Source organism: Neofelis nebulosa, chromosome 11, assembly GCF_028018385.1.
Source record: "Neofelis nebulosa isolate mNeoNeb1 chromosome 11, mNeoNeb1.pri, whole genome shotgun sequence".
NCBI lineage: Eukaryota > Metazoa > Chordata > Mammalia > Carnivora > Felidae > Neofelis > Neofelis nebulosa.
The window spans coordinates 53567293-53580054 of NC_080792.1; the positions used below are offsets into that span (position 1 = coordinate 53567293).

Below are 12762 nucleotides of genomic sequence, written 5' to 3' on the forward strand. Positions count from 1 at the left end.
CCCACTGCTTGTTTTTACTTCTTTTCTGTGAAACCTCTATGCATGTAAAAAACATTAACATCCATACAATTTGGATGTCTTTTCTCCTGTGAATCTGTCTTTTGTCAGTTTAATTCACAAGACCCAGAACAAACCTAAGAGGGTAGAGGAAAAGTTTTTTTTTCTCCTACAAGGACACTATGCTAAGTGATATAAGTCAGTCGTAAAAGGACAGATGCTGTATGATTCCACTTAATATGAAGTCCCTGGGGAGGTCCAATTCACAGAGACAGAAAGTGAGATGGTGGTTGCAGGGGCCGAGGTTGGGGAGAGGGAAATGGGAAGCTGGTGTTTAATGGGTGCAGAGCTTCAGTTTGGGAAAACAAAAGGAATTCTGGGGATGGATGGGGGTGACGGTTGTGAACAATGTAAACGAACGTAATGCCACTGAACTGGGCTCTTCAAAATAGTTAAGATGGTAATCTTTTTTAGGGACTGGGTTTGACTCAATTATACCCTTGCACACTACTCCACTCACCCCTGCCCCGTGTCCATGGCAAACAGGGCTCATTCACCAGAGCAGTCTTTCCTGGATGAGGACCAGGAATGCTTCTCCATGGCTCTCTCACTGCCCTCTCTACTTCATCCTGTCTTTCAGCACTCTTCCCTGGTTAGGATTTTCCTGAACTTAGGGGGAAAATATTCTTCTTCAGCCCCCCTTACCTCCTGGTTACCACCCTATTTCCCATTTCCCATCACAAGCAAACTTGATGGAAGAGGTTTTTTGGTCTGTACCTCCTCTTGCTTATTTCATTCTTTATTCTGACCCAGCGTCCTCTCTCAACATTGATCTGAGCAGTGCTGGCTCAGTTCACCGAGAATCTCCTTGTCTTAAGAACAATATCTCTCAGTCCTTCTGTTCCTCGACCCTCTCACAGCGCTGGAAATATGACCTTGTCTGCCTTCTTGACATACTCTTTCCCCTTTCCTTCTTAGATATTATGGTTTCCTTGTGTCTGTCTAGCAGCATGTGCTGGCCACTTTCTGTTTGTCCCCAGATCCATTTTCTCTCCTTCTCCCTCCTGATTTTGTTCTAGGAGTCTGACCTGGATGGATTGTAATTTAATCCTTTCATTGTATTGATGAAACTGTGGCCCAGAGGTGGGAAGTTCCTTGTCTGTCACTCAGGGAACTAATGAGAAGGGCTTTTGCTTTTAGTCTAGGGATACTTACAGTTGGTTGCTGTTTCCAGAATTATCTCACTAGTACTGGTCACTGGGTTCCCTCACCATCTGGCTTCCCACTGGTCTGGCCACTGTAAGTCACCTGCCCTCTCCCTCCAAGTGAAAGTGGGCAGTGACTGTTTCCTCTACGAAAGGCCACAGCTCCTGTCCAGCAGCCTTCTCCTAATACTCTGGTTACAGCCTTGTCCTCTCCTGGCCCCTTTAGACCTAGGGTTGGTACATTTCTCCCATTCTTTTTTTTTATTATAAATTATTCAATTAATTTAAATTAAAAAAACAGTGCACCCATTTCTCCCACCCCCATCCCCTACCCCTGGCAAACACCAATCTGTTCTCTGTAACTGTAAGCTTGGTTTTTTAGTTACTTGGTGTTTTTTTGTTTTTTTGTTTCCACATATAAGTGATATCATATGGTATTTGTCTTTGTCTGACTTATTTATTTTTTTTATTTTTATCATTTTTAATTTTGTTAATGTTTATTTTTGAGAGAGTGAGTGAGAGGGAGTGGCAGAGAGAGACGGAGACCTTGAATCCAAAGCAGGTTCCAGGCTCTGAGCTGTCAGTAGAGAGCCTGACTTGGGGCTCAAACCCACGAGCCATGTAATCATGACCTGAGCCAAAGTCCGATGCTTAACTGACTGAGCCACGCAGGTGCCCTTTAAATTTCTTTTTAAGTTTATTTATCTTGAGAGAGACAGATACAGTGTGAGTGGGGGAGGGGCAGAGAGAGAAGGAGAGAGAATCCCAAGTAGGCTCTGCACTGCCAACACAGAGCCTGATACGGGGTTTGGACTCCTAAAACGCTGACATCATGACCTGAGCCTAAACTGAGTCGGGCACTTAACCAACTGAGCCACCCAGGTGCCACTGACTTATTTCATTTAGCATAATACCCTCAGGTTCTATCTATGTTGTCACAGGTGGCTGGATTTCATTCTTTTTTATGGCTAAGTAATATTCCTGTGTGTGTATATGTCTGTGTGTGTGTGTACCACATCTTTATTCATCCATCCATCCATCCATCCATCCATTCATTCAAGTGTCTATCCATGGATATGTAAGTTGCATCCTAATCTTGGCTATTGCGAGTAATGCTGCAGTGCACATGGGGGTGCAGTTATCTTTTCAAGTTAGTGTTTCTTCAGATCAGTGTCCAGAAGTAAGGTTGCTGGATCATATGGTGGTTTTGTTTTTAATTTTTTGAGGAATCTCCATACTGTTTTCCATAGTGGCTGCTCCTGTTTACATTGCCACCAACAGTGCACCAGGGTTCCCTTTTCTCCACATCCTCACCAATACTTACTACTTCTTGTCTTTCTTGACACCAGCCACACTGACAGGCATGAGGTGATATCTCATTATGGTTTTGATGTGCATTTCCCCGATGAGTAGTGATGTTGAGCACCTTTTCATGAACTTGTTGGCCATCTGGATGTCTTCTTTGGAAAAATGTCTACTCAGATCCTCTGCCTACTTTTTAAACATATATATATATGTTTATATATATATATTTATATATATACACACACACCCACATATATACTACTTTTTATGCCTACTTTTTATGTCTACTTATGTGCCTACTTTTTAAGCACATATATATGCATATATATATACATATACATATATATACATATATATATATATATATATATATATATACACACACATACACTCACACACACACATTTTGCTTTAAGTTATATGAGTTCTTTTTTTTTTTAATTTTTTTTTAACATTTATTTATTTTTGAGACAGAGAGAGACAGAGCATGAACAGGGGAGGGGCAGAGAGAGAGGGAGACACAGAATCGGAAGCAGGCTCCAGGCTCTGAGCCATCAGCCCAGAGCCCGACTCAGGGCTCGAACTCATGGACCGTGAGATCGTGACCTGAGCTGAAGTCGGACACTTAACCGACTGAGCCACCCAGGTGCCCCAGTTGTATGAGTTCTTTATGTATTTGGATATTAGCCCCTTATCAGATACAGGATTTGCAAATATTTTCTCCCATTCAATAGGTTGCATGTTTATTATGATGGTTTCCTTTGCTGTGCAGAAGCTTTTCAGTTCAATGTAGTCCCACTTGTTTATTTTATGTTATGGGTATTTTACTCACATGTTATACATATTTACCACAGTTAAAAACAAAAAGTCAGTTACCATGTCTGGATGTGGAAAACTTGGTGTAGTACCTGAATGCCAGATAACCGAGTCTGCCTTGGATGTACATCCTGAAAACTCCATGAAATGACTTCTTGCTTGTATGTACATGCTGACTTTGTCCCAGATCAGTGGTTATCCCTTCAGGCCTAGGATGCTCCCTACAAAAGAGAAGGAGGCACCTCTTCTTTCTAGCTTCCTTCTCCATCCTGAGAGTCCATTCCAGTCAATACTGTACAGGACCACTCGTGGGATGAAGCAAGAAGAGTTGGCTCCGGGGCTTTGGGGACAAGCCAGTGCCTGGAAGAAAGAGAGGAATTTACTAGAAAGTCTGTTCTTGGGAGGAATCCCAGTCTGGGGCCCTGGGCTTTAGATTTGTGCACTGTTAGTGGCATGAATCAAATAAGAAGCTATAGACGAATACTAAATGCAGGGAAATGAGCCTTACCTTGTAGAACAGCTGTCTACATGATCCTCTGCCAGTGATGTGTGGCTATTTCTGAAAAGCCTTCTACTGGCAACCCGGAAGGAATGTGGGAGGAGAGAGAAGATGGGTGGGTGTGAGATAGGAATGAAGAGATGAACAGATGTGTGCCCATTGCCATTCCCTTGATAGTCTCATGAAGGTCTAGGCCAGCTCTGTCCCGGAGACCTCCCTGTAATGATTGAGATGTTCATGCTAATACTGCATGTGGCTACTGAGTACCTCAAATGTGGCCAACGTGACCGAGGAAATGAATGTTCAATTTTGTTTACTTTTAATCACTTTAGATTAAAATAGCCACACCTGATTAATGGCTATATAACTGGACAACACCACTGAAGGTCACCTTCTGGTGTGTGATTCTTGCCTAACTCATTATGACCCAAGGACTCTGGAGCTTGATTTCGTTCTGGGAAGACTTAGGAATTCACATCGGTTGGGGTTAGACCTGAGGACAACTCTGGGGCTTTTAATATGGACATTGGATTCCCCAAAACCATGTCAAAAGTAGACTTAGTATCATTCATTATTGTTTGATTAATGATTAATACTTCATTCTTTATTGAGCACCTACAATAGGACAGATTGCTGTCTTTAAAAATGGAGATGTTGTAGAGAACAAAACCAACAGGAATTCTTGCCCTCATAGGGCTTATGGTCTCTGAAAAGACAAACACTGAACAAGTGTGAACCAAAGCGTATTATGAAAGAATACGTTATCTGTCAGCAGGAAGGAGTCTTTATTGGGGGGTGATAGATGTCCAATGGAGGCACAGTCATTTTGTCATATTTTGTTTTAATGTGTACGTTCCAGTCATATGGTCCCTGAACCCTGATTCAACTTTTCCAGTCCTTTTCTTGCCACCTTCCTTCTCAGGAGAATCTTCTGGGTTGATCTAATATTACACATTAGACACAGTGGATGAACTCATAAAAATGGTGAACCCTTGTTCCCCACCCCCACCCCAAAAGGGTTTCAGAGGGAGATGGTGGGGGAGGAGAGTTGAGGAGAGGCTGAGATGCGGAGTGCTGGCTAGCGTGGGGGCAGGCTCGGGCTGCCAACCCCCCCTCCCCACCGGGAGCCCCCAAGAGCACCTGAGGCAGCTGTGGCCAGGGCTCCCCTGGGGGACAGGATTTTGTTACAGTCCCTGCCCAAGACTGGGATGGGGGCCAAGGCTGTAGCCTGAGTCAGCCTTCCAGCTTTAGCCCAGCACCGCCTTGACTCTGTCCCTTTGGCTATCAGTCCCTCAGCTGGGTGCAGTCAGCTGATTCACTAAGTGTCCCTGGGGCACCTTCTGTGTGCTTATAGCCCAAGGGCCCCTGGAGTTAACACTTGGGCTGCTTTCGGTCGATTCACTTCCCCTGCCTGGTTGCCTCAGAGGCTCCAAGCTCCCGTGAGGAGGGAGGGCCTATGGGTGCCCTGACTTATGGGCTGCACTTCTCAACTTGACAGTTACTTGGGGAGTTTTTGAAAGGTACGCATGCCTGGACACCCCTGCCCCCAGGCCAGTTAAATTAGAATTTTGAGTGTAAAGACGTGGGCTTTTTTTTTTTTTAAAGCTCCCTGTCGGGGATATTGTCCTGCAGAGCACTGAGGGACAGAAGGAGGATCTGGGCATCATGCTGTGTTCCTCCCATCCTCTGGAGGACCTACTGGCTGGCTCTGATGGAGGCAGGAACCCGTTTCTGCAGGGAAAATCCCAGTGGGGCTGCGGGGTTGCACAACCCTACCTCTTTCCCTCACATCCTCCAGATTGAGGACCCATGGCCGCCTCTGGGATCTATGTCCCCGTGCACGGAGCAGTCGGAACGTGAGCTTTCCCACGGCTGGAGGTGGCCGCCTGATCACTTCCAGCTGTCACCACTAGCCAGGAAGGCCTCTTCCACACGCTGGACTCAAAACTCTGTTAGAAATGCTGTCAACCTGAACTCCATTGCCGCAAACCGGAAACCCTACAGCAAGCCGATTAGGCAGAGGGTGGGAGCGGGGAATGTGCGTGGGGCTGGAGAAGAAGGCAGGAACTCCAGGGAACTTTCCTAAGTTATGAGCTGGCTCCAAAATAATAACTGCCTTTAAAGAAAATAATGAGGTGTGTTGGAAAGGCAAGCACTTTCTTATACTCAGCTCTGTGGTTGGGACTGAGGCCTCTGGGTGGGGGGTGCGGGTCGCAGGCTCAGGGTTTGCTCTCCTGGTCCCTCGCAGCCGCATCCAAAAGGGTTTGCTATGGGCTGTCATCTGCTGGCACGTGTACAAAACCCGAGAGCAAACACATTTTCACATTCAGTCTTAAATGCTCAGAGGAACCAAGTTTTTCTGAGATTACACATTTTTGCAGCATTATGCTATACTTGAACATGCAAAACAATGAAGTGGAATTTTTTCTTTCTTTCTTCTTCTTTTTTTTTTTTAGTATATGTGCTGCTGAGGCAAGCACTCTTGATTTTTTTTTTTTAAATAGTTTTTAGGACCACACAGGGACTTATTTTGGTAGGTTGGGTGCTAGGGGTCTGGGGGCTAATGTGGACCGTGTCAGATGTTCAGACAAGTGTTTGCTGAATGGGGATGGCAGCTGTCCTTTGACCCTGCTTACATGGCCTTCTGGAGCATCTCTGGGTGGGTGGAGTTCTCTCCACCCGAGTCTCTGCTTCTGTGTGCTGGGAGGACCGTCTGGGGTACAGGGGCAAACACTTGGGTTTAAATCCCAGCCCTGGCCCTTCCTGACGGTTGGAACTTGGACAGGTCACTTAACCTCTGTGAGCCTCTGTTTTCCCATTTGTGAAAAGGGGAAACTCTATAAATAGTTAGGCCTTAATGGGGTGTGTGGTGGCAATAAGAGGGAATAAAGAACCTAGAAGCGAGGTCTTGCCCCACGCCCCCCCCCCTTTTCTGTTTCATTCATTCGGCTTTGTCTTCTGTTTTGAAAAAGTCTCCCTCTGGGGCTTCTCAAAACTTGTGACCCCAGGCCCCACTGCAAGCCAAGTAAATAGAATCTCTGAGGGTGAGAGCCAGGCATCTGCAGTTTTTCACTCTTCCCTAGTGATTCTGACACTCAGCTAAGGTTTCGAACCACTGCCCTAGAAGGGCCGGTGAACCAGGGACAGAGACGGGTGTTGGGACACTAACATTTGGGTCAGTGCTGTCCCCAGGGCCTTCTGGGAATTCCAGAGGATCACCTTGCGTCCTGGCGATGGGGGAGTTCCTTACACCTAAAGTTTTAGTTGTCATGGTTTTGACCCTCAGGAAGGATGCCAAAAGCCCATTACATTTACTAATTTGCAATTTTCTTGGGAGTGTGACTTTGAACTACACCCTCAGCAAGGCTGGTGCTGAGGTGGAGTCACCTGGCCAGCACCAGTCCCCATGGGCCCCCCAACGCCCCTCTGACTAGCACACAGTCCTAGGGAAGTGACAGAGAGCTGATTCCTTTCAGGGAATTGGCCCCCAAGGAGGAGGGCAGCTGCTAGTGCTGGTGTTCACAGTGAAGAGACAGTGAGGACGTTCTAGAGAGCCATGCTTCCAAGCTGGAAGAAGAAGCTGGGATAAGTTAAGGAGTGGCCCGCATCTGTGCTGTGAGCAGGGGCACCTGGGGGTGTTAGACCCCTGCATCCATCCTCTGAGTGTACGGGGGGCTGCTGGGTTGCCACTCTCTGGCCCAGGCCCAGCGCTGGGTCTGGAGGACTTTACAGCTATCACAAGAATCTCGGTGTGAGATGCACGTGCATGGGGGAACGTGCACTTAAAAAGGGATCCTTGGGGCACCTGGGTGGCTCAGTCGGTTGAGCGTCCGACTTCGGCTCAGGTCATGATCTCGCAGTCTGTGAGTTTGAGCCCCGCGTCGGGCTCTGTGCTGACAGCTCAGAGCCTGGAGCCCGTTTCCGATTCTGTGTCTCCCTCTCTCTCTGCCCCTCCCCCGTTCATGCTCTGTCTCTCTCTGTCTCAAAAATAAATAAACGTTAAAAAAATTAAAAAAAAAAAAAGGGATCCTTATTTCTACCATTAGCTCTACAAATCAGGGAATCTTTATTTTTTATTTTTATATATGTATTTATTTTTATAATCATTTTTTAAATGTTCATTTTATTTTTGAGAGAGAGAAGACAGCACAAGCAAGTGAGGCGCCGAGGAAGAGGGAGACAGAGGATCTGAAGCGGGCTCTGCCCTAACAGCACAGAGCCCAATGTGGGGCTCGAACTCACCAATGGTGAGATCGTGATCTGAGCTGAAGTCGGATGCTTAACCAACTGAGACACCCAGGTGCCCCCAGGGCATCTTTTTAAAAAGGTCTGGACACAGCTAGCATGAGGTGCCCTCTCTGAAGGCTCATGGCCTGCTGCCTTTGCAGGAAGAAAGGTGCCAAGATGAAAGCACAAATGCTATGGAGACGAAGGTGTCAGGGAGGTTTCTTTAAAATACAAAAAAAAAAAAAGGGGGCGCCTGGGTGGCTCAGTCGGTTGAGCGTCCGAATTCGGCTCAGTTCATGATCTCACGGTACATGAGTTCGAGCCCCGCGTCGGGCTCTGTGCTGACACCTTGGAACCTGGAGCCTGCTTCGGATTCTGTGTCTCCCTCTCTCTCTGCTCCTCAACTCGTGCTTCTCTCTCTTTTAAAAATAAACAAACATTTAAAAATAAATAAAGTAAAAGAAATAAAAAATAAAAAAATAAAAATAAATAAAGTACAAAACAAACGACCCTGAGTTACCCAGAAAAAAAATCTCCACAAAGCAGTGAATTGTGGAACAAAAATTTGTGTGCGAAACAAAAGCTCAGTTTTAGGAATTGCGGGGCCAGGCTTTTCTAGGTTGTCTGTCTTTCTGGCCTTTAGTGGGAGGGCAGCTGAGTGCAGGTGGGTTGAAGATGGATGAAGGAGGCCAGTCCGATTTTGGCTGAGCCCCAGGTATCAGGGCTGGACTGAAAAGACCAGTGGGCCCTTCTGGGTCAGTGTGGAGAGGGCAGGCAGAGCCCTGAGTGACCTGGATCCTCTTCATTCAGGTACAAGTCAGGGGGGCCCGGGGCGCTGGCAATAGCCAGTAAAGAGAGATGCCACCCTTTTCTTCGGCAGGTATCGTGTGAACTTCAGACCCAGATACGTCACCAAGTACAAGACGGTGACTCAGTTGGAATGGAGGTGCTGCCCTGGCTTTAGAGGGGGAGACTGCCAGGAAGGTCCCAGGGACCCTGTGAAGACTCCCCGCCCCACGCCCGCTCGGCCTCGAAACAGCGTGAAGAAAGCCACAGGTAACTTCTTTGTGCTTCCCTGTGCATGGCCACCGCTGATCTTTCCAGTGCTTCTGCAGACCGTAGGATTTATGATTTAGAATGTGGAGCTCTCCAGGGTCTTCCAGTAACACACATGTATGCCTAAAGTAGACACATGTGGCATACAAATTTATTTGCAGAAGCAGTAGCAATCAGTACAGTTTTGTTTTGATTTGTTTTGTGTGGCAAGTAAATTGCTTTGTTAGGGCTGGTTTGTGAAAGCAAAGGATTTGGCAATCAGCGTAGGGGAGGCTGATGGTTTCAGACTGGGGTAGTGTGGGCACAGATGCGAAGAGATTCATATGTAGCGATGTTTTGTTTTTACTTTTTGTCTACAAGCTCCCATAGATCTGAATTTGAAGAAACTAATTGTTGTTTTAAAAATAGGTGAATCAGGGGCGCTTGGGTGGTTCAGTCGGTTGAGTGTCAACTTCAGCTCAGGTCATGATCCCGTGGTTCATGGGTTCGAGCCCCGCGTCTGGCTCTGTGCTGACAGCATAGAGTCTGGAGCCTGCTTCAGATTCTGTGTCTCCCTCTCTCTCTGCCCCTCCCGTGCTCACATTCTGTCTCTGTCTCTGTCTCTCTCTCAAAAATAAATAAACATTAAAAAAAAAATAGGTGTATCAGAATCATCCTCATTCTGTTTGGGGAGAGAGATTTGCAAAGGTAAGCCCCAAGTTCGATGTATCCAGTGAAGTTGTTCTTAAATTTGTTTGTGAATTTTTTTGGAGTAGCACAAATTCAGTGAATAAGAAAGCAATGATAATTTTCACCTTTGCTTTTAATTATAACATCAAGAGAATGACTTTTATGGCTAAAAATTTTCTGTCCTTTTATTCTATGTCACTTTATCTTTCCTCTTTTTTAAGTTGAGTGAGAATAAATGTAACCTAGATTTTCTTACCAATTCGATGTTTAAGTTGTCTTGAAATGATTATGTTTTCCCATGAAGTATTGTCAATTTTGAAACTTGTAGTGTTTCCCCATATTGTTTGTAAAATAGATTTTAAAATAATTTCTATGACACAAGTAATATATATCAATTATAGAATCTTTATAAAGTCTAGGGGAATATCTAGTTACACATAATCTCACTGCTAACATTTTGTTATCACACATTACTCTCCTTCCTATATCCGCTTGTACATGTCGTTAAGGAAAATTCACTTATTCATCCCACACATGTTTATTGAGCTTCTTTATCTGGCAGGCTCTATACTAGACACTTGGGAAAAGTGAAAAACAAGGCAGACAGTCCCTGAACTCATGAAAGGCAAACATCGGACATGTAATTGCAATATGTCCTGATAGGTACTATGATGGGCTCACATGAAGGGGATCTGTTGGATCATAATAGGTTACTTTTGTTTTATTTTTATTTTATACAAGTTTAAACCCATAAGAGTTGAATAGCTTTAAAAGGACTATTAGGAAAGCAGTGACCTCCCTTTCTCCCCCCCTTTCCCTTCCCAGGGGTAATTACTTTAAACTCTTTAGATGGTCTTTTGGAATTTACCTCCATATCTATTTTTCAAGTTTATTTATTTTATTTTATCTTGAGAGAGAGAGCGCGCGTGTGCGTGCGTACCATGTGTGTGTGAGTGGTGGAGGGGCAGAGAGGGGGAGAAAATCCCAAGCAGAGCCTGCGGCAGGGCTTGAACTCATGAACTATGAGATCATGATCTCAGCCAAAATCAAGAGTCAGATGTTTAACCTACTGAGCCATCCAGGCTCCCCAACCTCCATATCTATTGACTTCTCATTATGGAAGGTGAAATTATGACTCCTTTTCATCTGCTTTCCAGCACATGGCTCCTATACCCTCATCCTTTCCATACCGTTTATACCAGATTTTTAATTTATTTAATACTTATTATTTACATTGTGGTAACTAGGTAGATAATATGTACAGCTGAGCTATGTAGTATGCTATGAATCTGTTGGCTTTCCTATATAGCTTTTTGGTTTCTTTAGAGTTAGTGATTGTTTTATATTTCCCTTTGCTTGTTTTTTTTTTATGTCTTTGTCCCTATTTTAACCCAAACTGTCCTCAGGGTGATTATTTAGATGTCCTCTCATTATGTTCAGACATATCAGTTTCACCTTCCTGGAGCAATCCCCACCAGGACTGGTCATCCTCTTTTCCTTGTTCACAGCTGCCAGCCTGTGATCTTCCTTGTTTCCCTCCCACCGATTCCCTGTTTCCTATACTCCTTGATTGTTCTCAATGTACTCCCTTGTTTTGGTAGAGCACATTCTCCAGTAGTTTTATGAGAAGATTGTATGGGATGTACACTTTCTAATATTTTATAGTCTGAAAATATTTTTATTCTACTTTAGAGTTCTAGATTGCAAATAATTTTCCTTTAGAATTTTGAAAGCATCACTCCCTTTTCTTCTAGCTTCCAATGCAGCTGTTAAAATGCCCAAAACCATTCTGATTCCTAATTTTTATATGTGACATGATTCTGTTTTTTGTTTTGTTTTGCCATTTTAGTGGGATTTCAGAAGGCAATGAAAGGAAATGCTTATCCTTAATCCACTATCATTGTAAAGAACATACACTTTTAGAACTAATTTTTACACTTAATCTATAATGAACAACCATTCATTAAATAGTTTACAATATCATTTAATGGCTTTGAGAGTGTGATTATTTGAACACAGTCCCCTACTATTGGTCACTTAGGTTGTTGGTAGTTTTTTATAGATAGTATTTAAGTAAACATTTTTTTCCTGTTACTATTTTGGATTCATCTCTGATTATTTACTTGAATAAACTTCTAGAAGTGTAATTGTTGGGGCAAAGGGATCCTGAGATTTTGATGCTTACTGCCAAGTTATCCTTCCAAAAAGTTGTAGCAATTTCCACAGTCACCAGGAATATGTAGAAGAAGCATTTCCTCATGTGCTGATCTTCCCTCTTCTCCTGCCCTTTGCTTTTATTTCCTTTGCTCAGAAAGGCATTTCATTCGTAAGTGATTCAACAACTTGTTTTTTCCTCCTGGTGTCTTGAGGTAGAATACATTTTTCAGTGTGGAAAATAAGGTGTTCTTTATAGTTCTCTGCTTGAGAGTTTGGCCATCTGACTTCCAGTCTTGATTTGACCACAAAGCTGATTTTCATGAATAATAGCTGTTGTTATGGTTGTGTGCAAAAGTTTAGGGGAGGAAAAAACAACGTTAAAGTCAAATATCTACAACATTCTACATTTACTTCTAGCGCTTGTTCAGTGTACCTTAATGCATTTTATTTCATTGCAGTCTCTATGTTATGTTTGATTTTTTTCCATCCCTTATGATAGTCTCTGTATCATCTCCAGGCTTGTCGATGTTAGCCCCTTTCTAGTATTCCTTGCATCCTACTGTGAGTTCAGGGGTGTGGTTTGCTTCCAGGTTCCTACTGCCTCACGTTTCAATAATTTTGTTTTTGGTTAGTTCATCTATCTCTGTATCTATCACTTTATTTTCATTTTAGGACTCATCACAGTCATCCTTATTAACTTTTTTTTATTTCTTTTGGACTATTTCCTTGGAAGTATATTTCTCAGAGTAGGATTATCAAAAAGTCAATGTTTATATTCTTTGGTTTAGTGAATCTTAGTATATGTGACCACATGGCTTTATTGTTAGGAGG

At 44.0% G+C, this 12762-nt stretch overlaps 2 protein-coding genes across 2 annotated transcripts in view; both read left to right on the plus strand.

Moving 5' to 3' along the window:
- The window catches only part of SMCHD1 (structural maintenance of chromosomes flexible hinge domain containing 1), a 235126-nt gene that overhangs the window by 195138 nt on the left and 27226 nt on the right, over window positions 1-12762 (plus strand). The gene's annotated exons all lie outside the window — the stretch shown is intronic.
- Window positions 1-12762, plus strand: part of EMILIN2 (elastin microfibril interfacer 2) — a 51889-nt gene that overhangs the window by 18108 nt on the left and 21019 nt on the right. The window contains exon 3 of the mRNA XM_058692579.1: window positions 8930-9105. Coding sequence (XP_058548562.1) covers window positions 8930-9105 — 176 coding nt within the window. The remainder of the gene's footprint in view (window positions 1-8929; window positions 9106-12762) is intronic.